Source organism: Tinamus guttatus, unplaced genomic scaffold, assembly GCF_059628265.1.
Source record: "Tinamus guttatus ecotype Peru unplaced genomic scaffold, ASM5962826v1 Tinamus_guttatus_pri_ptg000602l, whole genome shotgun sequence".
Taxonomy (NCBI): domain Eukaryota; kingdom Metazoa; phylum Chordata; class Aves; order Tinamiformes; family Tinamidae; genus Tinamus; species Tinamus guttatus.
The window spans coordinates 7,454,619-7,480,987 of record NW_028289136.1 but is presented as its reverse complement, the minus strand read 5'-3'; the positions used below and the strand labels follow the sequence as shown (position 1 = coordinate 7,480,987).

General features: G+C 52.7%; 1 protein-coding gene across 1 annotated transcript; it reads right to left on the bottom strand.

Annotated features, from left to right (window-relative positions):
* Positions 1–1,251: 1,251 nt before the first annotated feature.
* CHRDL2 (chordin like 2) lies at positions 1,252–26,369 on the bottom strand. Its single transcript, XM_010227553.2, has 11 exons — positions 26,288–26,369; positions 21,435–21,547; positions 20,234–20,327; positions 19,047–19,189; positions 15,413–15,506; positions 14,400–14,455; positions 12,899–13,067; positions 11,739–11,933; positions 8,491–8,673; positions 3,827–3,919; positions 1,252–1,406 (listed from the first exon to the last, which is right to left on the bottom strand). The coding sequence occupies exons 1-11, from the start codon at positions 26,367–26,369 to the stop codon at positions 1,327–1,329; spliced, it is 1,302 nt and encodes a 433-aa protein (XP_010225855.2). The 3' UTR covers positions 1,252–1,326.

Here is a 26,369-nt window from a genome sequence, read left to right as displayed (position 1 = left end):
CATTGCTACCCTGTTGTGGCACCTAGGAGCGAGGCCACCACCATGGATGGGGATCCTGAAGCTTCACAGCCAAAAGGAGGTTCAATTCTTGCTGGGAAGGGAGAGAAGACTAGAGGGTTGACCATGGGCAGCTTCAGCTGGGTCCAGCCAAGGGGGCAATATCAGAAGGAAAATCAGGGGCCATGGGACCTCCTGCATCACTTCTCCCTCTGCGCTCTGCATGGACACGATGGGATTCAGAGGCTAAACGTGTCCCCTCAAAAAGTGCACCTTCAAATAACCTGCAAAGAAGGAAAAGAGCCCTAAAACCTCCCTGGTTTTAGAACCTCATTGGTTCTGTGCTTTGCCTCCTTGGGATGTAGAAGGAAGACACAGAGATCTTCCCTATCAATTTGGTTTCCAGGATTTTTGTGCTTCATTCCCTTTTTTCTCCAGCAGGAAGAACAGGTCTTGCTCTTCCTGATGAGAAAGCTGGAGAACGAGGCTGAGAGGTCACCTGCCGACCAGGGAAAAAGAGATTTCCAGTCTCAAGAGAGTCGTTTCTTTTCCTAGTGGCTGGGAACTTGATTTAAAGAACTAGTAAGTAGAAAACACAGAGTCAGATATGGGAATCTCCTGAAACAAAACTCCTCTTCCTCCTCCTGGTTAGGGCTCCTGTCCAACTAGGTGCTGAAGCATATCGTGAACCTGGAGAACATACAGATTTCTACAGAGGCATAACCATTCATAAAGTCTAAGCAAGCCTAAATCCTGGCTAAATTGGGACCCACTTATAGTATTAAAGTACCTCTGGTCCTTCAAGCATTCTTCCAGCTAAAACAGAGAGGAGCTCTGAGAGGCACCCTTCACTAAAAGAAACCTCTGCAGATCACATGGGCTCCAGGAGAGGGAACTGAGATGACTTTTTCTCCTTGCAGGTTGTCTTTAAGCTGACAGTAGAAGAAGGGATGGTCCTGTCTTCTTTAGCTCCTGATGCTTTTAAGAAACATAGGGGACCGGAGCAGGGCTCACATCTCTCTCGTGTTTCTTTTTCCTTTCCTTGCACACCTGAAAGCTTTGAGAGCAGAAGACAACAAAGAGCCTCTTCCATTCATCTGCTGAAGCGCTCCGAGGGGTGTCACGTCCATGGCTATGGTCATATTTAGACCTGGATACAATGGTGGTTCCAATCTGGTTTGTTTGCTTGAGTTTCTGTAATTTACATTGCTGTATTTTTCCTTTTATAGCAGTGCCAATCTATTTAATAATGCATTTTTCATGACTATATGTGTGTGTGTGTTTGTGTATAGATAAATCAAAAGCTAGATTAAAGTTTTTTTTTTTTCTTTACAAGTTCTTTGTTTCTTTCTCTGGACTTTCTGTCACCCTCAGGTCTGACGTTTGGGCTCGGAAGACGTTCCAGTGACCTGAGAGAAGAGAGATGGACATCGATGAGCAATGACTCTCCGAAACTTGCCTTATCAGGAAGATGGCACTTTTTTTTTTTCCCTCCTTGCATAGCATCTCCACACTGGAAGACATGTAGGAATCATGCTGGCTAAGAGATGGTGAGAGAGGTCTGTCCATAGCGTGGACCACTGTTAGACTGGCTCACTGGTGGTCCCATAATCCTAAATCATGGATTTGGCCATCTGGGCATGGCTTGACCTTCTCTTCTCAGGGAGGTTCCTCTCCCCTATCCTCTCTATCCTGCTCCAGCTACGGACCCTTCTCCCAAACAGGGCCCCTATAGACCTCAGGGAATACAAGTAACATGCAAGTTGAAGCATCAGTGGTATGTCCTATGTTTTCCTTGGTAAACCACTCATGCGCTCTCAAAGCAGAGTTGCTCAGTCCAAAACAGGGACCAGTCTCGCATCTCTGTCTCCCAAAACTGTGTTTAACTTGAGTGGTCAGAGACACATCCTCCACCAATGCCGCAAGCATGGAGGCTCGTGCAGCCTCCACCACCTCCCTAGAAGGACCTGTGTTAGACTTGGCCTTTTGGGGACAAGAACTGTGTTCATCCGAGGGCTCATCATCAGAAAGGCAAAACTCAATTTTGCAGTCCATGTGTGGGTAGCTATCACTAACGCCGTTTCTTGGGGCAGGCACTGAAAGCTCCTGCATTTACAATCGTTTTTCTGCTGGCTACTCCAGTGCCAGTGTTTCATGCAGGGTTTTGCAACAGCCTAAGCTGGGAGAAGATCCTTCTCCCAAAGAAACCCTCCATGTCCTGCCCTCAGCCTCAGCAGGGAGCTGCAAACACCCTGCAAAGCAGATGCACCTTAGGGAGCAGGGCAATGACAACGGGCCCAAAACTCACCAAACCCTCCCCAATTTCCCCAAACCAGCAGCGTCCCTGGGCCCTCCACCTCGACCTCCTGGCGATGCTGCTGAGATCCAACTCCAGATCCCAGAAGGTAGCCTGACACCTTCCTTGCTTTCCCCCTAGGTGGTCACAGCCCTTGTGATCCCAGGAAGGATTATGTAGCCCCGATGTCGTCATCCCAGGGAGGCATATTTTCTAGCTGAATTAATCTCCTGTTGTGGAGAAATCACCGGCCAATATTTTCCTAGAACTTGTGGTAAAAGCAGAGAGATGATTTCACAACAGGGTTATTTGTCTTTTTCCTCTTCTTTTCTTTCACATCACCGTCCCTCTCGAAACGGTGCCCCCGTGAAGTCACACAGAGCCGGTGCTTAGCTCATGGGGAGCTTCTGCCGGAAAAACAGGCTCCCTGTGTCACAGTGCTAATCCCGCTGCATGTGAAAGGAGGACGAGTGAAAGAGATTTTAAACAGCTATTTTAGGCGTTGCTGCCTCTGACATTCAGAGCCTGATTTAGTTTTGCTTGCAAAAAAATCTCTGTTGCGCGTGACCAAAGTTAACATCGCTCTTCAAAGAGCGGGGACCAAGAAGGATGTCCCCAAAATTACACAGGAGAAGGACATGGCCACAGAGGTGAACTGGGCTAAGGGGAAACCAAGACAAGAAGGGAGCGTGGGCGAGAGGTTTTGAAAGCACCATGTAAAAAGGGTAAGAAAGCAGCCCCTGATGCCTTTGGGTTTGAAGCAGAGATGTTGTCTCAGGTGGCCCAGAGGTAAAAACAAATTCCTGTCCACGTTGGCCACCCTCGACTGGTGTTGGTGGCGCTGGTAGATGTGGGGCAGCAGGGGCCCTTTGGCAGCTGAACCAAGACCCTGGCCCATGGATGCTGGAGTGCTGTCAAATGAGCAATACGGGAATGGATTCGATTCAAACCTAATCCATTAGACTCTAATCCAGTCGAAGCGAAGAGGCAGCCAGCGGGAAATAGCGCCGCAGTTTCGCTCTGCACAGGCACTCTCGGCATGTGCGCTGGAATTCCTGCTTTTTGTAACATTTGCACTCATCCAAGAACATTAAGAAAGATTTTTTTTTAATATTTCAGAGTTTATTTTTTTCAAATCCCTTGCATAATTTTTTTTCCTCCGTAATGCCAGATGGATTAGATATAAAAATCAAACAGCTTTATGGGCTTTGGAGACATGTAACATTTGGATTTCACAAGTGTGTGCCCACTTTTAGAAAGTTGGCTGCCCTTTCCAATATCATAAAGTGAAAATGTGACTGCTAACCAGGAGTATTGTACATGCCCGTAAAGACAGGTCAGCCCTGACCGGTTATGTTTTGTACAAGTCTCCTCCTTGCAATCCCCTACACACACAGCTCGATGATTTACACGGCCTTCAGCAAGTAGCTGGGGCACGGCAGCAGAATATGGGGCACCAGGAGACCCTGGTTGGCAGAGCCTGCTGGAGGATTGGGAAAAAGGGGTTATTTTTTTCTCTATTTTTTTCTCTACCTTCATTTGTCCTGGTGATCAGCCTGAAGTTCTGTGCTTCTTGCTTGAATTCCTGTTTGCTGATTTTCTTGGTCTGTATCAGATGAAATATCCCTGCGGACAGACACAGCCCCATCAGTCTACGCTGAACTCAGTTTAAAGATCACCTCGTCTCTTCCAGGGAGGAAAAACCATGGGATGCTGCACAGAAAAGGCTGTACTGGATGTGCCCACAGTTCTGGCTTGGTCTGGAACCAGCCGCAAATGTGTGGTGGCAGTTTTGGAGTGGATCCAGGGCCATGACTGTGCTCTAAGCACCGTCTGGGCTCCACACTCCTGGAAAAGATCCCTGCACCAAGCTGGGATTGGCCCCTGGAATACCCATCACATCGCGTCGAAACCAGCCCACATCATAACAGCACTTAATCATGTTTGAAAGTGATAACTGCTCATTAAAACAGAAGTAACAACATGGAGCACACAGAAGGAGCAAGACCTTTTTGCTCTGAAAAGTGTTTCTCCCCAGAAAAAGGTCTCACCTCCCCTGAAACCATGAAAGGAGGGGTATCCCGGGATGCCCTGCTTTGCTCCCCTCGGGGTGACGTCTTTCCCCATTTTCCTTGGTCATTGTGACCCCCTCTATTCTCAGACTCCGCTGTCCCCGAAGCAGCCAAGACTGAGATTTTCCATCTCCCAGCTCTGTAACTCCTCCGAGACAGAAAACACCAACGTGCTTTCAGCACAGATTGATATTTCTTTTTGTGCCAGCATCATCCTGTCAGCGGAGACGCCTGACTCAGAGGTTTTGCCACAAGAGAAGCAGAACTTGCATTTAGCAAGAGGAGTGACCTTTCTGCAGGATGAGGGCTCATAACATCTATATCTGCCTGCACGGGGTGACAAAGCGAGCAGGTATGCCGGGCATATCCTTCCCATGTCTCACTTGACCTCCCACCCACGGCAGGTCTGCGGATGTCAGAGGCGACGTGGTCCCCCATATTCGGTGAAGAGGCTCTCCTGATTCCCAGCAGCAATTACACATAAAAAGAATATGTAACAAATGGGAACCGGCTAGCAATGCGTTTAAACGAGATGTTACAGAGGGTGGAAAGCTAGTACGGGAAGTCAAAGACACCAAGAAAAATATGTGCCTAGTCGGACTATTAATATAAGTCATTCAAGGGGGTCAGGAAAAGAAGTACTACCAGTAACAAAAGAAGATACTGGATGGAGGTAATAAAACTGTTAATGACGCAAGAAAGTCTGAAGTGTTCAATAAATCCTCCTGGTCTATAGTTAGAAAGGAGCAGGAGGGTGTGCTTATAGTCCCTGTGGCTCATGGAGCACTTTCCAGTACATTAGTAACCAAGAGGATAGTTTAAACAAGAGCTACAAGAGATAAACATCTTTTAATCAAGCGCCTTAGATAATTTTCACCCAAGAGCCCCCGGAGAGCTGGCTGAGACCTTTGGCCCCCGGATGGTCGTTTTTGATGAATGTCAGGAGCCAGGAAGCTGCAAAGCAGGGGAAGAATGCAGCCGTTGTGCCAGGATGCACGACGAGAGAGCGAAGCAGCACAGATAAGAACAGCCCACTCGGCTCGCCATCCATGGAAAAGCCAATGTGGGATTAAGCCAATAAAGACTTAGCATTTGGGATAGCTAAGGCCGGGCAAAGTCATTTCACATGGGCAGATCCCGACAGATCTTGGTTCACTCATCGACAGGTTTATGAGGGTGAAAGGTGGAGGGGAGCGGTGAGGCTGCCTTGCATTTGTCACCTTTCTTGGTGCTTTATGCACCATCTTGGAGCCAAGAATTGAACATGGGCCAATATCACAGAGAAAAGGAGAAATGAGTTAAGGATCAGCTTTTCTGGAGAGCTCTTCTGCTTACTTGAAAAGAGGTGGGTGGGATAAATGTTTCTCTCCCCCAACTGTGAAGGGAAGCAAAAGGACTGTTTAGATGTGGTCTCATTCAAGAAACTGGTGCCTGTACTTACTGAGCATCAACAAAGCAGATATGTCTACAGCACTTAGGGATGGGATGAGTTTTAGACCAGTGCAAGGCCTCAGAGCAGTGTGAGACAACATCCTCACAGATGCCCTGGAAGCAGCCAGGAAACCACTCCTGATAAAACATCCATCTGGCCCAGAATGAGCATGGGATAATAAACAGTGCCCAAGACCATCCGTGGCTGGATGGGGATGCCCAGCAAGCCAGCCTGCATCATGTGTGAGAGGGAACATGGCTGCATACATGTGCATGAGACCTGTCCCATCAGGACGCAATGGGAAGACCTTAGACCAGGGCATCTCATCCAACTTTGGGCTCTGGACTTCAAGAAAGTCATGTAGAGAGTCCTAAATGGAGGACACCTTCAAATGCATCAGGGAAAGGAGTCTCCCATTCCACTGTGGTGCACAAGAAGACATGAGCTTGAGCTGAATATCAAGACATCAGCATGAACATCAGGAAAATTTTCTCTGAGGAAGGGCCTTGTGTTTCTGGGAGATTACACAGGCAGTATGTAATCATCATGGCAGAAGATGTTCAAATATATGTCAGAAAAGTGTGGAGACAGCCAATTTTGACCTCATCAGGTCCCCTCCAGCTCAGATGCATGTGTGAGGGTACACCAATGTGGTGAAAGAGTGGGGATTGCTGAAGGTCCCAGAGCTGCAGGATAGAGAGGAATAGAAGGAATAGAAGGAAGAAAGGAAAATTGTGGTCATTGTCTAATCAACAGTCTGGAAGGGCAAAGATGACCAAGAGCTCTATGGGGAAACTGGTGCCTCCAGGTGTAGCCCGGGCGTCCAGCAAAGCTGTATGAGGGGCATGAGTCAATGACAGAGCCTATGAACCATGCCAGTCACTCTCTGATCCTACCTGTTCCTTTTCTGTCCTCACTCCCCTTGATAATCCCTGCTTCAAAAGACTGGAAAGTTACATTTCAAATCTCCTGAGTTATTCAGACCCCTCAACATCTGGGGAAGTCTCCAGTGCAACTCCTCTGAGGATCGAACATACACCAGCAACAAGCTGGGTGAAGCTTTGGACTGGGTATTGCTGCTGGTTTCCCCTCCCGACTGCTGCCTCATGGAGGAAATTGTCCCGACACAGAAATAGATGAGGCCACGTAGGTATCATAAGCCCATACAAAGGCAGATGGATGGACTCCAGGTTTGACTTCCAAACTCTTTTCTCCACACATGCTTCTCTGTTGGTGGAGTGATGGACCATGGAGAGGTGGAATCCATATGTGACTGAGCTCATGCTCTTTCCCAACAGTAACACTTCACTCTGCCAAGCAAAAGAGCTGTGTTGGCCTCGGGGACAAGGGCCTCCCCTGTCCTTGGCTGGCAGGGCTCAGGAGCTCCGTGCAGTCTCTAAGCTTTTGGCCTTGGAGGTGGCAAGACAGCTTGGGTAGTGACCTCTGCCAAACGGAGAGAGGTGGAAACGGTGGGGCCCAGACAGTGAAGTCTCAGAGCTGTCCTCCAGCTACAAGGTGCCATTGTGAGGGAGGCTTGCTGGAGTGGGGGGAGGACGGGGAGAGGGGCACCGTGGAGGATGGAGGATGGCAAGGGGAGGATGGAGACATGGCGACGGTCAGGCCTCCGTCTCTTGAGTGAATTTCTCCGGTTACTGCAGTAATTACCCGTCTGGATAATTCCACCCGCTGCAGCTGGGGAAAGCCAGCCCCAGAAAGGTTGAGAACTCCATCAGGGGAATAAGGTAAGACGACGGATCAGAATAGTTATTTATAGATGTCCAGAAGACATCCAGCTATATGGACTGAGGGTCATTGACTGAAGGTTGGCTGTGAGCCACCTGAAGCACCCAACTGTTTGCAAGGGGTAGGATATGTCCCATGGACACCTCAGGATGGGGCACAACCCAGCACCACAATCCCCTCCAGAGTCCCAGAGAAACAAAACTCTGATCTCAACCAGGTCAAGTGTCTCCAGTGGACAGAGACTCCTCTGATCCATAAGAGCAGTGCCCAACTAAAAGCACTGCAAGAGAGCAAAAAGTTGGTGTCATTTGACAGGGGTGTTTTAGCTGTGCGTTGACCTCAGGAGAACACCCCAGCTGGAAGATTCAAATCAACTGTGCCAAAAAGTGGGCGATTCATCTCCCCAGACTGCACCTTTATGGCAACTCCATTCCCTGTGGTCGATGGACCAGGAAGAAGAAAGAGAAGAAAAATATGGGGTGACATTTTTTGACCAGGGTTGTTTCCGTCTGCATCTGGCATGACAGATGGGATGGTTTGGCCCCATGGCCCCTACCCTGTTTGCCCACATTCTGTGCCTCAGAATGGTGTCACAGCAGTTGACTGGAGATGCTGGAGACAAAAGTGCTTTCCAGACGCTAGCATACATGTCTGGTGGACTCAGCAACTACAGCAAACAGATGTGCAAAGAGGACATAGAAAACCCAGCCTGGTCTTAGAAGGTTTCTACTCACTGGACAAGATAGAAAGCAGTGTTAGAAAAGCTCTACAGCCTGATTGACCAAACACTGGAAACCACTGGGCAACAGTCCTCCCTCACCACAAAGCTCAAGGCAGGCTCAAACCCAAAGAAGAGGGTGTAAATCCTTCCACACAGACTGGGTGAGAGGAGAGGTCAGCGATGCACACATACCTTCTCCATTGCTGGCTAGCTTCATTAGGCGACTCACCTTTAATCAGCTTCCAGTTGTAGATTTCCACTTCTTCAGACGATTCCTTCTCGATTGCGATCGTCCTGAGGATCTCCTTGGAGGTCTCCGAGCTCGACGGCACAAACATGTACACCAGGACACGGTTGGGGTTCTTGCCACACTGGCTGGTGATTATTTCATCAGTGGGTTTCACTCTGGCTTCTGGCCAAAAAGAAAGACATAATTCTTAACCAGGACCCTCAAAAGCAGCACAAGGAGAAGGAGGGCCCTAAGGAACAAGCTTGGGAGAGGTCAGCTCGGCACCCAGATCAAAGGAAAGGCAGTTGGATTTGATGCCGTGGCACACAGATGCATCGCTGACCTGGGATCTGAGCTGGGACAAGGATAGATATGGGGTTGCATCCTGACACCCCAAGGAGGGAGCCTGCAACATCAAGACAAGAGGTTGTCCTCCCATCTCGGTGGAGGGGGAGACTGGAGAGGTGGAGGGCTACCTGGAGGCACCGCTGGGAGAGGAGAGGATCAGGGCAAAGCTGTGACTACTTCCTTGGAAGACAAGCACCAAATGCAGCATTATTATCCCACCTTTTCAGGCAAGACGTCTGATCCTGAGGTGGGAACAACAGGGAAAGGAAGAGAGATGTTGATAAAATATCTGTGGACCTGCTCACCCCCAACTTTTCAATACTCCTTGGTTTTGCCAGCCTCTAAACCAGCAGGGGTGGAGAAGGGGGATTTTTTTCCGCCCAGACCCCCCATACTCCCTGCAGGAGACCTTCAACGCTATCATTACCTGGCACGTCAAGAACCCCGGGCTGGATTCCCCAGTTCCCGTCTCTCTCCCGCTGCCATCCCGCAGGAGCAACGTCAGCTCAGCAAAGAGATGAGCCCGGGGAACGGGAGCCAGCGCCGCGGCTGGCCCGCCCGGGCAGAGCGCCCGGCCTCAGCCCCGCGTGTGGCCTCCGATCCCCCTCCCCGCGCTCCCACCTCCATCCCAGCCTCCCGGCGGGACAGCGGGGACACCCACGCAGGAGGCATCGGCAGGACCCTACGTGACTTCTTTAACATCCCTAGTGAAGGAGAGCTACTATTTTTTCGTGTGCGTGTGTTTGTTTCTGGAGTAATTAAGAATCCCCCACGGTTTTGGAAGCAGATTTATTGCCTTTGGTTGTGGTCCTTGGAACGCGGAGGAGCTCAGCTCTGCTGAATTTAGCCTTGTTCTCTCAGTCGTTTTGGATGTTAAAGCTTTTCTACACTACTCGAAAGAAGGTTTGGCTATAAATAGATGTGTGGGGTTTATTTTAGTAGGACAGTTATTTTAGGATTGATTCTGCTCTCCCCCATGCTTTCTGGGGGAGGGTCCTGAACTACTCTTCATGCACGCCTAGAGGACATGGAAATCCCAGTCTAAGGACATATAAAGCAGGGCTCTTTGAGCAAGAAGATGACAAATACTCAGCTCTGCAGCCTCAATGGGACACGAAGGGGGACACCCGGAGTCCGTCACCCTCCCTGCTGCCAACCCTCTCCCATGGGTTCTGGATGTGGGGAAACCTCCACCCCAGGTCATCACATTTCTTCTACTCATAGGCTGCTTTCTGCATCCATGACAGCATCTCCAGCCTCATGAGAGGGAAGAAACGAAGTGCCCTCACTGTTACAACCGGTATTTACCAAGCTCAGAGCTTCACACTAGGGCCATTGGACAGCCCAGGGTGCTGCAGGTCAGGGTAGAGGAACAAGGACTCAGGAGTCCCTGAGCAGCTGTGATGGTTTCCTTGTCTGACCAGGGCATCACACACTTTGATTAGGATCCCTTCTGCAAACAAGTCAGTCAGAGCTTCTCTTCAAGCTACCACGTGCAAAGGAGCAAGTCATGGAAAGTGCCTGGAAGAGAAGACAGGCTAAATCTTCATGTAGTGAAGGACAAGCATGAAACTTGGCTGAGCGACGTGTGTGTGTGATCACTATCTATGAGCATTGGAAAGCAAGAAGAAAATCATCTTGGCTGGGTCAGGGTGTTTAACTGGAAATAAATGAAGACTGATCAGCAGACAAGAGTTCCCAGCAGAGAGAGTTGTAGACTTTAAACCAGAAAGACCTGCTATAATGGGAACACACGACTGGAAGGACTCTGATCAGTCATCACATCCCATTCCCACCAGGCACCACATCATAAATCCTGCTCATAAACATATCAGAAACCTTATTAAAACAAGCTGGGCTTCTGCCCTTCGCTCCCTGGGGGAGGCCATCCCAGAACCTCCCTGCTCGGCAGCCGGAAACCTTGAAAATCCCAGCTGAAACGCGTGTGAAGCCTGTTTGCCCCCATTCCTTAATGTGGCCCCCATCCTTTGCTCATTCTCCCTGGTGAGATCCCTCCATTAAACCATGGCAACATGTCAGAGAGGGTCACTCTGCAATTGCTGCGTCTGGGGTCAGGCTCCAAGAAGACTCAAGGTATCTCTGGTCTCATTAAAGAAGAAGTAGGTCATCCCTCATCAAAACACCTGATTCTGAGTGATGATACACAGAGGTGTAACCTAGAAAACCTCCTCCAGCAGGAAGAGGAGCTGATCTGATGTCCCACCACGTCTTCACCAGTTCTGTGGTTCAAGACAGCCTTCCAAAGAGCAGACACCAGCTCAGAGACCCCAAACCTGTTAACTCATAGGATGCAGAAAAGATGGTCTCGCTGCTGTGTCCCAGCACCAGCACCAACCCAGATCTACCTGGCCCACTCTGCTAGCTGTGTGTCTGATCCTCCATGAAGTTGTGAGGGATGGAGACCTCAACACTACCCAACCAGCAGTGCCAGAGTTACCCCACACTGAGAGCGTCCTCACCATTTCAAACCTATGTTTCAGCTGCCACAATTTAACCCCATGACTTCTTGTCACAGTCAGTTGGGTCCTGAAGAGCAGTTGGGTATCAGAATGCACCTTCTACTTGCCTGAAAACTGTTATCATGTCCCTCCCTGGGTATCTGTCTCCAGACTACACCCAACCAACACATGCAACCTTCCAGCTTCAGTACAGATTCCTCACTTTGGATCAGTCCCGCTGCTCTCCAAGGCCAACCCTTGTAAAACCAACCCTTACATCAATGCTCATTTGGCTGAATTCATACGGCATGCGTTCAAGTTACCAGCCATATGAACCCATAAGCATCTGTACACCCAGGTCCTTAAACCAAGGCTGCAGGAAGGAAGTGGAAAGCAGCTGACACAGCACTGGATGGAACAGGTCAGTAAGATCCCACATACCTGGACATATTTTACAGCATTTCCCATCTACTTTCTCTGGAGAGTCACACGGATACTCCTTGGGGCATGTGATCTTCTGGCAATCCTGGACACCATCCCTGCAAGTGCACAGGATGCAGGGCAGGAGGCCGTAGAGCCGGAACACAGGGTGCCACACTTCCCCGTGGGAGTAGGTCTTCCCGTTGTAAACACAAGCTGGAAGAGCAAGAAGAGAGTTGTCCGTAGAAGCAAATGCTCTTCCTCTTCGCGCACACAAGCCTTGGTGGAGCTCAACGCATTTCTCCACCTTGTTAATGGGTAGCCCTGCTCTCTTGAAGAGCGTGGTCCTCTGGCAGCACGTGGAGAGACACCTCGAGTTGCAGCAGATGCAGTGGGCATGGGGATATTGCAATCACCTTGCCCTGGAGGTGCCATCGAGCAGGAGGACAGGGCTCCAGGAGCTGGAGGCTGATAGTGTCACCCCTTCTGGAGGGGGTGAGGGTAGGTGTGGGCAGGACCTCACCTGCCTCCAGCCCTCTGCGAGCCCAGGGTCCCTCCAAGGCCAGGCAGCATGAAGCGCAGTGAAGAGTGCCACCTGCTGACTTCTCCATGCAAATTTCTGGAGGTCCCCAAATTTCCTCCAGGGCTCCATCTTCAAGCTCTGGAAAACACCCTTCTGGGGACACAGTGGCAAAGGAGCCCCAAGAGGAGAAGGCCTTCCCCTGTCCTTCCCCTTTGGCTCCATGGTGTCACCTCCCCATTGTGTCTTCTTAGTCTCTCCCCAGGAGGAAGACAACAGCACCAGGACAGACCCACCACATGGAAGGTAGGTGCCAGGAGCCACCATGTTACTCTGTGGTGGATGTCCAGGGAGCCCTGGAAGAACCATGCAGGCTCTTCCAGCCAAGCACCTCCCTTCCCAGGTCCCATACCTCCAAAGCAGCCCGAGGATCAGCTTTCCTCCAACCTTTCTTAGAAAGTGGCAGATTTATGCACAGAAGGGCTTGTGGACCCAAGGCCTGAACCACCAAGGTTAACATAACTGGGTGAGGTTGGCCGTGGAGGAACAAGACGGACCAGTGGCAGGAAGTTGCTGCAGAAATTGATTTCCTGGTGACCCTCAAGCCCTGGAGAAGGCAGCTTAGGCCATGTACAGAGACCCTAGCCCATCCACTTCTTACCTTTCTTGTGCTTCTCTTTCAAGACAATCTTGACAGTGGTGCCACCTCCTCCCTTGGGCTTGAAGTTCCTGGGAATGAACTCCAGGGAAGAACTGAGGATGGTGGACGCGGTGGCTCCAAGAGGCTTCCTGCCCATTGCTTCCCCCGAGCACTGGTCTTGCGAGTGCCTCTGTGAGCAGTTGGAGACAACACAGGCACTCAGACCTGGGTAGTTCCTTTGTTTCACTCTAAAGCACATTGGAAAAAGCCAATGCCTTGTACACCTTATGACAAGAAGCTACAAAGACCACAAGGGATGAGCAACAACCCAGGAGCCACCTCAGTGGCTTCTACCACCTATGAGGTGCTGAGCAATTTGTGCCAAAGCCCCACACTTCTGTCCTCCCTAAGCTGTGTATGGGTCATCCTCTCTCATGGGGCACAACCTGCCTCTTCACATGCTCCACCCAAAGCCCTCAGAGAGGTTTCTGGGTCCTGCATTGCAAACACAGGCAGGTAAATGGGTTTCTAGATGCCAACTGGGAAACAGGACTTGCCTCCATGCAACCCAAGCAGGGGTGGAGGGGTAAAGATGGGTCTCAACCTGCCTTCTCACCTGGATGGCCCTAGGAGGGTTGGTGCAGGGCTGCTAGCCAGCAGGACTGAGATCCCTGGAACACCTTGGGCTTCCAAGAGCAAAATGCTGGGACAAGACATGCAACACAAAGGGTCCCCTTGTGTCTATTTGGAGATTTTAGAGGTGGTGGAGGTGTGACGCTGGCTGTTCACCCAGCAGTATGGAAAAGGGAAGGGCAAGGAGCTGTAAGTGACCTAATCCCACAGACCTGGCATGGGCCGCCCAACTCTAAAATGTCACCATGAATCAACCCTCAGCAGCCAGGGAGTCATTTTTTCCTTGCTGGGGCTGCCGATACAAACAGCCTGGAGAAGACACGCTCGTGTCCAGCTCCAGCACTGTCTCTGTGGGAGCCATGACTGGGAGACAGGACACCCTTTATCCCGAGGGAGAGGAGAAACCAGCACCCGAAGCAGAAGCCCCTAGAGAGAGATCTGGACCACCCAACTTTGCAAGCGAGGATCATTTCTGGCCAATGACCACCTCCAAGTCTACTCTCTGGTGCCCCATTTCTCAGATGTTCTAACCCACTGGTCAACCTCAGGTTAACCAACAAGGAGGTGGTTGTCCAGGTCCTGCAAGTTTGGTGCTTTCCCAGAGGCCTCAGAGATACCACAGAGGAAAGAACAAGAGCACTTGGAGTCTCTGAGGTCTTTTAAAGGCCTCAGCCCACGCTGACACTCCTCAGTTAAAGCCAACTCCTAGACACAATTCAATCATGAAGCAGGTGCTTCTGCTGCCTGAGGAGCCGACTGCCCTTGTAGAGCTGCTGTGGGTCATCTCTTGTTAGAAGACTACGCCCAAGGGCATGTGGCTTTCTTTGAGCTCTTTAATGGGGCTGTGCTAGAAGCAATAAGCGAATTGCAAAGTGCAAACATCACGTACAACACCTCTGTTTAACTGCAAGGGCTCCTCTTCTGTGGACTTCTCATATGAGCCATCTGCAAGGGAAAAACAGTAGCCTATGAAATGAAGTGAATGAGGATTTGCCCCCCGGGGTCCAAACAACTAATTGCAGTGACCTGCAGGTACATCTGCCAGGGCTGGAGACAGAAGTGCTTTGAATATGTGATTCACGTGCCCCCAAAGCAAGTGGGAACTTGGCTTATCCATGTCACATGCCCCAAAGCCTTTTATCCCCACTGATTACAATAAGAGTTTCAAGAAAGACATTGCCTTGTAGACTGCTGGAGCTAAGCGACAGGAAACCACCCCAAAGGTGGATTGATGAGGTGATGGGACAGATGTGGCAACAAAAAGAAAGCCCCACACATTTGGCTTTGCCTGGTGTGACAGAGCAAAATTGGGCCCCGTCTCCAGCATCATTTTAGTGCAAGGCAACAAACTTGCCCCTTCGTTCTTAGCCCGAGTCTCACCCAGAAATGTAAGGCTTGACTTTTTCCTCATCCTCCCAGATGCAAGTCAGAGGAAGGAGCAGCAAAATCAAGAGTTTCACCCCATGGAGACCCGTGGGAGTGAAACTCAACATTTCCCCAAGGTCTGACTGTCCCAGAAACTTCCCTGGAGCAAGAGACATGTGCACCATGTTCACATGGTCCATGCAAACACTTCTGAGCTTGTGGGTGAGAGATTTGGGGGATTCTACTCTCTGTGCAGATCACGTCTCTTGCACGATGCACAGTGGCAGGATAAAGAGCTCGCCCCGAGCCAGCACGAGAGCCACAGGGAGTCAGGACACAAGGACATGTGGGAGGGGAAGCACCCAAGAAAAACATGAGCCCAATCTGGGGTTTCCTGATGCAATCCAGAGGCAGCAAATACCCTGATTTACAGCACAGGTTTCCAAAACTCCGTGTAATTGGCTTGAAATGCCAGCTAGCAGCAAAACCTGTGGCTCACAGCCCTCACTCAGGAGCAGCCCCTGGACCCCTCGTTACCTTTGCAGACTGGGCAGCAGGAATCCGGCACAGTTAGGGGAGAGGAGCACAACAGCTCAGGGCAGGTCACCAAGCCGCAGTAAATCTGTCCTTCCTAGGAGACAGGAACAAACAAAGAAAAAAAAAACATTATCAGCATTTCTGAGGTCTCGACAGGGCCAAATATGCCTCATGCTGGGGTGGCACCACCTCAGATCGCACCAGTCACTTTAATCTGCTGCTACTTCTGGTCTCCATGGGTATTTATCCAGGTAGCTGCTATGACCGGGCAAAGCTAGTCTTCAGGTTGCCAGTAGATACTCTACTCATTGTCATGTGCACGGAATGAACTGATCCTCCCCAAAGACTGAATTCAGAGCTAGGTCCAACCCTTGAGTTGTTCAACATCGCCAGAACCAAGCACACAAAGACACCAAGCCAAGATCTGTGGATAGGCATTCATGTATAAGCCTACTTCCACTTGTTTTTTAGCCTGGAAAATGCCATTTACTGTAGCGATTCCAGCTGCAAACCACAGACAGGCCAAGGACAGTCTTGAACTTAGCATGCCCAGTTCCATCTCAGTCCATGGATTTGCACCCCCTTGCTGCAGGGCTTAGTTTGTGCTCTATTGCAGAAGGGCAGAAAAGGATGTTCAGAAGGCCACCAGCATCCAGACCTCAACAACCAGGTCTTCTCCTCCATGCAACAATTTTCTCTGGGTTACCTATAGGCTGCCAAGGGAAGGCAAGAGGTTGCACAAAGATGTCTGCAGGAAAAGGAGTCTCAGCATCTTCTTCCATCATTGCATGAGGCAAAGTCACCATGCAGAAGCAAAGAGGAGGAGGGAGATCTGGTAACGAGTGAGTGGGGTGGAGTTTGCCACAACCAAACAGCGCTGTCCAGCTCAGTGCTGGAAATGGAAGTGACTTCCACGGAGCATGGAGCTGCGAGGAGAGGGTTTGGCTCTAGAGAAACTGTTTCCTCCTCTTCTGACCCTGCAAAGACCTGCCACGGGCAGAGAAGAGTGAATGCCATAAAAAAAAAAAGCAGAATTTATGCTGGAGGCTCTGGTCTTGGGGCAGTTTTCGAAGAGGTTTAGACCAGCTGTTCATGCAGCTGTTCCAACAGCTGACAGCATCAGATGCAGCCCAGCGAGAGTCTACTGCTGCAAGGCTTCAGGCTTCATTGCTTTCCTTTTATTTTCCCGTTCGTAGCCAAGGCGTTCTCCTACTGTGTAAACAGAGCCTGAGTGAGAGCCAGTGCCTCCCAGAGGGACATGCAAGTCCCCTGGCTCCAGGAGATGGTGGTGGCTGGGGTTGGAAAGCTTGGCCAGGTGGACACGTACACAGCCAGGTTCCAGTGTTCCCATCCCAAGCGTTTGTCTCCATCACACGTTGGGCTGGTGTCCAGACGAGGTCGATAAGAGAAGAGCCAGCCTCAAAGCTGCACAATTTCCAAGCCTAAACTCTTCCTCCTGCCACCGAGCTCTAAGCCACCTATCTCTAAAGCTTCTACAAACATCAAGGGCTCAGACCAGCTCGCCTGACGTGGTGGCTTTGCCCAGTACTGTGCACCAGCTGAGGGCTGGTAGCCCTCCATGCATGTCCTCTTGGCCTGCATGCACGAGACAGCTTGTGTTACCTCACACCACTTTCTTTCCTGGCTAAGCTTGGTGACCGCAAAGGCAAATAGACAAATTTTAGATATATAAACATGGACAAATGGAGTATTGCCCCAGCTCGGCTGACACACCAGGGAGCTGTGGGGACCATGGTCCTGCAGAGCTTTTGTCTCCTGCATGGAGATGGAGGCTCTCCGGACAGAAGAGGACAAGAGCATCAACGCCAATGTAGCCGAGTGCTCCCACCTCCCCGGCTTCCCTGTGCTGAGACAGCTTGGGACACACCGCAGAATTCTGGAGAAGACTGAGAACAGATTTGATCAACATGGACAAGTACCTGCGGGGAGAGTGCAGGGAGGACGGGGCCAAACTCTCCTGGGTGGTGGCCGGTGCCAGGACAAGGGGTGACGGGGCCAAGCTGAAGCCCAGGCAGCTCCATCTCCATGTGAGGAAGAACTTCCTTGGTGTGAGGGTGCCGGAGCCCTGGCACAGGCTGCCCAGAGAGGCTGTGGAGTCTCCTGCTCTGGAGATCTCCAACCCGCCTGGATGCGCCCGGGTGCCCCGTGCTCTGGGTGTCCCTGCTGGAGCAGGGGGTTGGACTGGGGGATCTCGAGAGGTCCCTGCCACCTTCAACCATTCTGGGATTCTGTGTGACTCCAACCTGGCGCCACAGACAAGGGTGTTACTGTCCCTTGTGGTCCCCGCATCCCTGCACCATCCGAGAGCCAGCAGGCAGGAGGAGCCCCTTGCTACGGGCCCACTGGCCGCCGTGGCGAGCAGAGCGGCTCCGGCCTCACGAGCCATCGGGCCCCGTCCGCCAGCAACGCGGGCAGTGAAAACCACGTCTGTGCAGAGCCTCTTTGACGCGCGTTGTCCCGGTGCGCCGCCGTATTCCGCTTCCTCCCTCGCTCTCGGGAAGGAAAAGCCATGGGAGCCACTCCATTTGTCTCCCGACACTCAGCTCCTGGCACGCACGGCCCCGCGCTCCTCACGCCTTCGCCGTCCTCCCGGCCAGGCTGGCTCCGGCCTCGTGAACGACGCGTCAGGACTCAGTTTTTGACAGGATCCCCATCTGGGCAAGCAGCATGCAGGAGAGGATGGGGCAGAGCGGAGCCAAGGCCGGTGCGAGGGCCTTGCTGGGCGCTTGGGAAGAGGAGGGCAGAGCAGATGAACCTGCAGCACTGGAGCACCCGGGCACATCTCAGCACGGCGCCCGTTTCCACTGGCATCCAGAGGGGACAGAGGTCTCCACGTGCCTGCCCTTTGCCACTGCTGACTGCAGCGTTGCCAAGCTCTGTGTCAAATGGTGCCACCTTTGCTGTCATCTCCTGGCTGCTCGGAGCGGGAGCTCTGGCCTTGTAACGCTCTGCTGGGCAGGAGAGGTCCCCAGCTGGCTGCTGGAGGCCCTGCAACATCCCAGCACCTTGGCTGGGCACCAAGCACTGGGGTTGGTCCCACCAGCTGCCTCGACACCAAGCTCAGAGTCCCAGAAACTTCTAAAGCCCAAGACCTGGTACCTTGTGGCCACGTCTCCTTGGAGGCAGGGTCACCTCCGCCGGATCCCTTGGCTGTGCGTCCCCTTTGCCCATCAGGAGCATGTGTAGAAGGGCTCCCAGACTGGCCTCTCTGCTCCCTCTTTCCCCTGCAAGGGGTTAGTGGGGCAGGATAGCTGGATGTGATAGTTGAAGACCGGGAGCACGAAGGCAGGTCCACGCAGCAAGCAAACACATCCCTTAGATCCATCACTGCGCTCCAAGCCAAGCTGGGGACAGGGGCTTGCCTGCTGCCCATCCCAAGGAGCAGCAGCAGGCTCAGCATCCCATGGGATCTCCAGCAAACAAGCCGTGTCTCCGGGTGATGCGCCTGATTTCCCCACACTGCCCAGTGCTATAGACCCAACCCCTGCCCCTAGAGATGGGTCTCCTTCATCCCAGGAGGTTTTTCACCTCGTGAGATATATCGGGGTGCAGGAGCTGAGCCCGAGGCCTCCCTGCCACCCGCCTTGGCCCCGCGGAGCTCGGAGCAGCTTACGGAGCAGCTGCACTGCACACACTGGTTGGGCTGGCGGCTGGGGAAGAGCTCGCTCGCCGTGAACGTCTCGCCTTGCTGGTACGTCGTCCCGTTGTACTGGCAGGACTTCACAGGCGCCCGCAGGCCAGAAGGTGAATTGGGCTCTGGAAGGGAAGAGGAGAAAGCAACGGGCTGAGAGCCATCCCCTCGCCGGCCCCAACGGGGGCTCGGCCAGTTCCCCGGCTGAAGAACAGCCAGGACCATCTTGCAGAGGGGAGACATAAACACGGAGCACTTTTATCGGAGCGGGCAGCGGCAGATCCAGGCCGGGCTGAGCCAGCTATGCCTGGTATGAGTGCTGTAAACACAGCACCGTCTATCTCCACACATCCCTTATCTCAAAATCAGGCTGGGATTGCTAAAAAACCATCCTCCTCCAAAGCCCCCATGGGACAAGGGCAGGATGAGAGGCAGCTCCCTCGCCCAGCCTTGGCTCCCCTCCATGCAAGCATCGAATCCAGACCAACATGATCCTCACGGAGACCTCGCTGCTCCCACGGGGGCACCGAGACCCCTCTCAGATGCTGGATGGAGTCTGGTGCCCAGGGGAATCAGGTGTGCAAAAGCTTTGGGAATTCCCATGACCGCTCTGAGCTCATTGCAAGGGTGAGATCGGACCTAGAAAGCTCTCGTGCCAGCGTGGTGGCAAAGCTGTCAAAAACCACCACGATACTTGAAGGGACATTTGAAAAAACAAAAAGATAGTTTGCAATTTTTGCTAATTACTGAGGGGAGTAATTAGCTTTTTTTGATCCGACTCTGGCAGTCATTTAAAGATCGCACGTGAGGAGGGAAAAATTCAGGAGTTTTGTGAAAATCTTCCGTGTGTAACTAGAATTTTGTTTTTTCCCACTTCCAAAACATTTTGCTGACGAACGATCTGAATATCGTGCTGGTTCCCGGTCTGTCATTGCAAAGTGAACAGACAGTTTTGCCAGCTGTGGGGAAGCTGGGGCTGGTGAGAAGCCCAATTCCATGACAGGGATGTTTTGGGGAGGGAAAGAGCAATGTGGGCAGTCCCAGCACCGCTGAGCTGTGTGTGCAGCTGAGATACACCCTGCTGGACTGTGCCTCAGTTTCCCCTCTTGTAAGATGTCTATTTGCTTCCTGGTCATGAGGCCCGGTGAAGACAGGGGACGTCCACCTACCGAGGCAGCGCGGGCAGCACTGCTGCGGGTCCGTGACGGGGCTGGCGCACTGCAGAGCCGGGCACTGGATCCGATAGCACCTCATGTTGGCGTTCTGGGGAGGGAAGCAGAGGCATCTGGCTCCGTTCAGCTGCACGTTCATCCCCATGGGGGAAGAAAGAGCTTCCCAAGGTTGCTCTTTTCTTCATCTTTCTCTCCAGCACGCAGCAGCGAAGGGAAACTTTGCACGGCTTCTCCTAACAGGTTGAGTTGGTTTAACTGTCCTGGCTGAGCACGTCTCCGTGCTGCCAGGCCGCAGGCTCCTTGCTCACCCCCAAAGATCTCCCCTGGACCCACTGCAGCCCTGAGCCCAACCACATCACTGAGACAGGGCCCTGGCAAGGCCAACCCAGCATCCATGGGAGGAGAAAGGAAGGAGGGAAGGGAAGGGAAGGGAAGGGAAGGGAAGGGAAGGGAAGGGAAGGGAAAAGGGAAGGGAAGGGGAGGGAAGGGAAGGGAAGGGAAGGGAAGGGAAGGGAAGGGAAGGGAAGGGAAGGGAAGGGAAGGGAAGGAAAGGAAAGGAAAGGAAAGGAAAGGAAAGGAAAGGAAAGGAAAGGAAAGGAAAGGAAAGGAAAGGAAAGGAAAGGAAAGGAAAGGAAAGGAAAGGAAAGGAAAGGAAAGGAAAGGAAAGGAAAGGAAAGGAAAGGAAAGGCATAAGGAAGGAAAGGAAAGGCATAAGGAAGGAAAGGGAAGGGAAAGGAGAAGGCAGGAAAGGGAAAGGAGAAGGAAGGAAGGAAGGAAGGAAGGAAGGAAGGAAGGAAGGAAGGAAGGAAGGAAGGAAGGAAGGAAGGAAGGAAGGAAGGAAGGAAGGAAGGAAGGAAGGAAGGAAGGAAGGAAGGAAGGAAGGAAGGAAGGAAGGAAGGAAGGAAGGAAGGAGGGAAGGAGGGAGGGAAGGAGGGAAGGAAGGAAGGAAGGAAGGAAGGAAGGAAGGAAGGAAGGAAGGAAGGAAGGAAGGAAGGAAGGAAGGAAGGAAGGAAGGAAGGAAGGAAGGAAGGAAGGAAGGAAGGAAGGAAGGAAGGAAGGAAGGAAGGAAGGAAGGAAGGAAGGAAGGAAGGAAGGAAGGAAGGAAGGAAGATGAATCCATCATCCCTCTGGGACCAGAAGGGACTTTTCTGGTGAGGTTTTGACCCAGAAGCGACGCAGCGGCTGCACGGGGCCGTACCTCGGAGCAGGTGCAGCGGATGCAGTACATCAGTCCCTGCGGCTCCAGGTAGGGGTGCCAGCTTTCCCCCGGGCTGTACTTCTTGCCGTTGAAATCGCAGAACGTGTCCGGCCCTGAAAGGCAACGGGGAGAAGCTCTGTGGAAAGGGACATCCTTGGAAGAGCTCCCCGATGAGCACAGCAAGGACGACCCAGCGCGTTCATGCGTCACCTACGAGCAGCTGACAGCTCCACACCATCCACCCAACGCCAACCCAAGACCAGGGTGATGCTACGGGGCCGAATTTCACCCAGGAAGACCAGCGGAATGAGTAGTGGAAGAGAGAGGAGGAGCTGAATTTAGGGGGCATTTTCACAGCTATCCAACAACTCTTCATTTCTAGGCCTGTCAGGTCCTCCTTGCTCACTCGGACCAGGAAACGGCCCACAGTGACCGTTGGGAGTCGCTTCCCATGGTCCCTGTAGGACCTGCTGCAGATGCAGAAAGGCTCTTGGGTGATGAGGGAAGAGCTCAGCCCACTGTGCTGGAGCCAACTTTTTTTATATGACTCAATATTAACACAAATAATTCTTGGGATGTTGAAAAATCGCAGCTGAATCAAAGCAAAATTTTGCCCTGAATTGAACAAAACTATCCAATTTCCCAGTCATATCACCAGGAGAGGAACCGGCTTCTAGCCATGCTCCTAAGGGAGAGATCTCCATGGGATTGGGTTTAACCTGGACAGAGGGACGAGTTGATGCCAGCACAACCAGGGAAGAAAAAACTCCCCTTCCAAGATCTCCTTCCCTGGGTTTTAGCGGATTGGGAGCGAACATTCTCCATTAAAGACCCCTTGGCTACTGGCCAACTCTTTGGCAGGATGAGCCCGGCCTGTAGCGGGTTTTGGGGGGACAAATCATGGCCACAACCACCGCCACCACCCACAGGGCTTGGTCCGGATGCCCAATTCAGCCACCCTTAGGGTTTGCACCAAGAAGCACCCCCTGGTCCTGCAGGAAGGAGCTTCAGCCCCACTCGCTCCTGAGTCAACCCAGGCCCTGTGGCTCCCGTCGTAGCCCGGCGGCTGCTCCTGCTTTCCGGCATCGTGTCCCCAGGGACACAGGGAGGCCTCAGCTCTTCTGGGAATGAGCACATGCCTCTCCGTGCCTCTTAGGAATGGTCTAAGTGCTTAGAGCCCTGCTAAAAACTCAAGGTGGTTTAAAAGGTTGTGGCATGGAGGGGATTTGAGATATTTGGGGCGATGATTATGTTGCTCAAAGGCAGCTGAGAGGTTTGTGCTCCTTGAAGCCTTTACGGGCCGTTAAAACCCTTAATCTGCCCTGGGGACAGTGGGGACCTGGGGCCAGGGCTGGTTTTCCAAGGCCTGGAGGCCATCAAGGATCCTCAGCGCTGCCCGGCCTGGTGGGCTCATTGGGATGATCCCAAGGGATCACCTATCACAGCGGGATAACGGTCCTCGCGGCGCTGACAGGTTCTACGTGTGGTGCTCTAGGCTGCAGCTGCACAGGAGGCCACGAGCAGATACACCCCAGCACGGTGTTTTATTCCTTGAGGGATGAACAAGGGGCAGGAGCAGCATCCTCAGCCCTTAGGAGATGTTGTCACCACCAACAGAAACCCCCTCCGCCAGCAGAAACCTCCATCACCAACAGAAACCTTCATCACCAACAGAAACCTCCACCACCAACAGAAACCTCCTCCACCAGCAGAAACCTCCATCATCAACAGAAACCTCCTCCACCAGCAGAAACCTCCATCACCAACAGAAACCTCCATCACCAACAGAAACCTCCATCACCAGCAGAAACCTCCACCATCAACAGAAACCTCCACCATCAACAGAAACCTCCTCCACCAGCAGAAACCTCCATCACCAACAGAAACCTCCATCACCAGCAGAAACCTCCACCACCAACAGAAATCTCCATCACCAACAGAAACCTCCATCACCAACAGAAACCTCCACCACCAACAGAAACCTCCATCACCAGCAGAAGCCTCCATCACCAACATAAAGCTCCATCGCTAGCAGAAACCATCTCCACCAGCACAAACTCCACCATCAGCAAAAACCTCCACCATCAAGAGAAACCTCCTCCACCAGCAGAAACCTCCACCATGAGCAGAAACCTCCACCAACACGGAGCAGAGGGCTCTACCCTGTCCCATAGCTCCCCCAGCCTCTGCTGTGTCACCCACCCCATTTCCCCACCTGGACACAACATGAGCTCCAGCAACGCCCCCAACAAGCAGCACGCGGCTAAAACCAGCAGAAACCAGGGGCAGAGAGAGATTTAAAAAACCATCAAAGCTCATCCTCATTTTGCAAGAAGAGTGAGAAAAACACCGTCTTTTTTCCCCGCTTGCAGCATCCGGGTGAATTGCGCAGGGGACGCAGAGAGCTGCCTGCTGGAGGCTCTGGATCATTTTTTCCCCGTGCCAGGCTAATAATTTCATTTTCAGAGGTCAGCCCTTGGCTATCTTCCCGATTCGCTCCCAGGGAAAAGCCATTTGTGGCAGTAAATCGCTCCCGTGCCTTTCAGGCTCCGTATTTATTGCGTCTTCGGCAGCACAGGACTCACGTTGTTTAACTTCTCCCTTGCCAGGGAGGCCTCCTGGGCTCCGCAGCGTTTGCAAGGCTGCGATAGCAGAAATCCAAGCAGATCCGTCGCCTCCTCGGGCTTCATTCCTGGACCGGGAACAGGGGGAGCCCACGGGCCACCCTGCGCCATGTGCGACGATGCAACCAGAATCTCCTGATTTTAACCCAAAGTTTCACCTTTGCAGCTGCGGGAGCAGAGGTGGGAAGGGACAAGCTCCCATAGCAAAAGGAGCTTCCTTTTATCCATAGGAGCAAGACGGGAGCGAAACCATCGGCACCCAAGTCCTTGAGCTGTCAACGAGCGGAGGTTTCATGCTGGTGAAGGAGCCTGGAGCCCAGGGTGCTCCTAGGAGAAGGCCATGGGTTGTCCCCAGTCCTATGGGACATGGGCTGCTCTGTTGTGGGCACCTCCATGAGCAGGAAAAAGCCTGGGTAGGTCCTGTCTACCTGGCAAATAAAAGAGCCTTTCATGTGGCATGGTCTGTACTCTTAAAAATGTCATTATGGATTGTACATACTGGGAAAAAAATGACTAAAATCCATGGAAATTATTCCTGCAGCACCCAGTGCACCCAGGCATCCAGCTAAGCCCGGGCTGGCTCAGGCCAAACTCGTGCTGGGGACTGTGCCAGGAATGAGGAGTCTGGACATCCCCGGGCAGTGCTTGTGGCTGTGCCCAAGCCTTGGCTTGCTTTAATTGTCACTAATTATCATCAGTTATCACTAATTGCCTCCTGGACAGCACGAAACGGGAGACAAAGGGTGCGGCAGGGAGGCTGCAAAGGGAAGGGTGGTCTTGGCCACCGTAGGGACAACAAGAAGCCATCAGCTTGGGGGCCACCAGGAGATTTAGGAAGATTGAGCCCCGGAGCTGGCCCTGGCAGAGGCTCTGAGATGCTCAGAGATGTTGGTCACTCCATCCTGGCCATCTCCTGGGGCTTGGGCACAGGGAAGTGTCCCCAGGAAGTAGATCCGTGTCCCTCCGAGCTCTCCTGCCCACTGGCACGGCCCTTTCCAGGCAGTTCCCTGTGTGTCCCACACATCCGCCGCAGGCTGCAAGGATGAGGACATCCCATTGGGTTTGATGATCTACGGTTGGCTTCAATGATCTTGAAGGTCTTTTCCAAGCTTAGTGATCCTAGGATTCTATCCTTAGGATTCTATCCCCCAAGATCCCTCCACATCTTTCAATTCATCCTGATGCTCAGCCGTGTCCACATCACCGGACACTGGAGGGTCGGATGCTCCGTGGAGTCAAGTCCCACATCCACATCCATGGTAGATCTACACACACACGGGCACAAGACCCTGTCCCCCTGGATTGGGGTGCTCCAGAGCGCCCTGATGGCTCAGGGAGGGTTAGAGCTGCTTTGTCCCCATGTCCCAAGCAGCCAGGTGATCGGATCGCTCCGGATTTATGCCCAGAGGACAAGCACGAGGGGCAGCTGATCCAGTTTCCACCCAGCTTGCGTAGGACAAGCCGAGCACATTTGTGCTCTCTGCCTCACTGTCCCCCACAACCGACTCCTTCCCTGCCCAAGTGCCTTAAGGTTCAAAAGTTTTCCCATCTGGAAAGAACAGGATGAAGCCGAGAGAAACCCATGCAGGTCACCCCGAACCCAGCTCCACTATGAGCCACCAGCGAATCTCCTGTCACGGGTCCTGATGCTCCAGGAACCCATTTTGCTTTTGCTGCCGGTTCTCCAGCAAAGATCCAAGTCCTTCATCCCACAGGATCGAACTCACCAAGCGCGACAGGATCACCCAAAATAGCCCATTTCTAGGGGCAAATTTGTCTCTTCTGCCTCAACCCGAACCCGAGCGCTTCTGCTCCCGCCTCTTCCCAGCACCCCAGGGCTCCGCGGCCGGGAGCTCCCTCTTCCCTGTCCCCAGGCGCTCCCCAGCCGGCAGCAGCAGGGATGAGGGATGGACAGGGAGGACAAGGGATGCAGCAGCTTCGGGCTGGGGGCTCATGTCCCCCCTGGGCTCCTTCCTATCACCCTCCGTCCATGCTGCACATCCCTCTGGTGGGTGGGATGCAGGGGGATGCAGGGAGAGGGGTCCCCACTTGCTGAACGTGCCAGGATGTCCCCCCTGCCCAAACCCACTGGCATCAGTTGGGAAGGAACCAGGTGTCCCCTCTCCAGGCCAGCCCCATTGCGGAGCTCCAGGAAGCCGGGCAATGGGGAAAGGGAGGCCCGGAAGGGCTGGGGGCCCCGGTCCCGGTTCTGGTGCCGGTCCTACTTACGAGCCCGGACACGGCTGCCGGAGGCCACAAGGAGCAGGATGCAGCGCAGCAGCAAGGCCAGGGCGCCCGTGCCGGGGAGCAT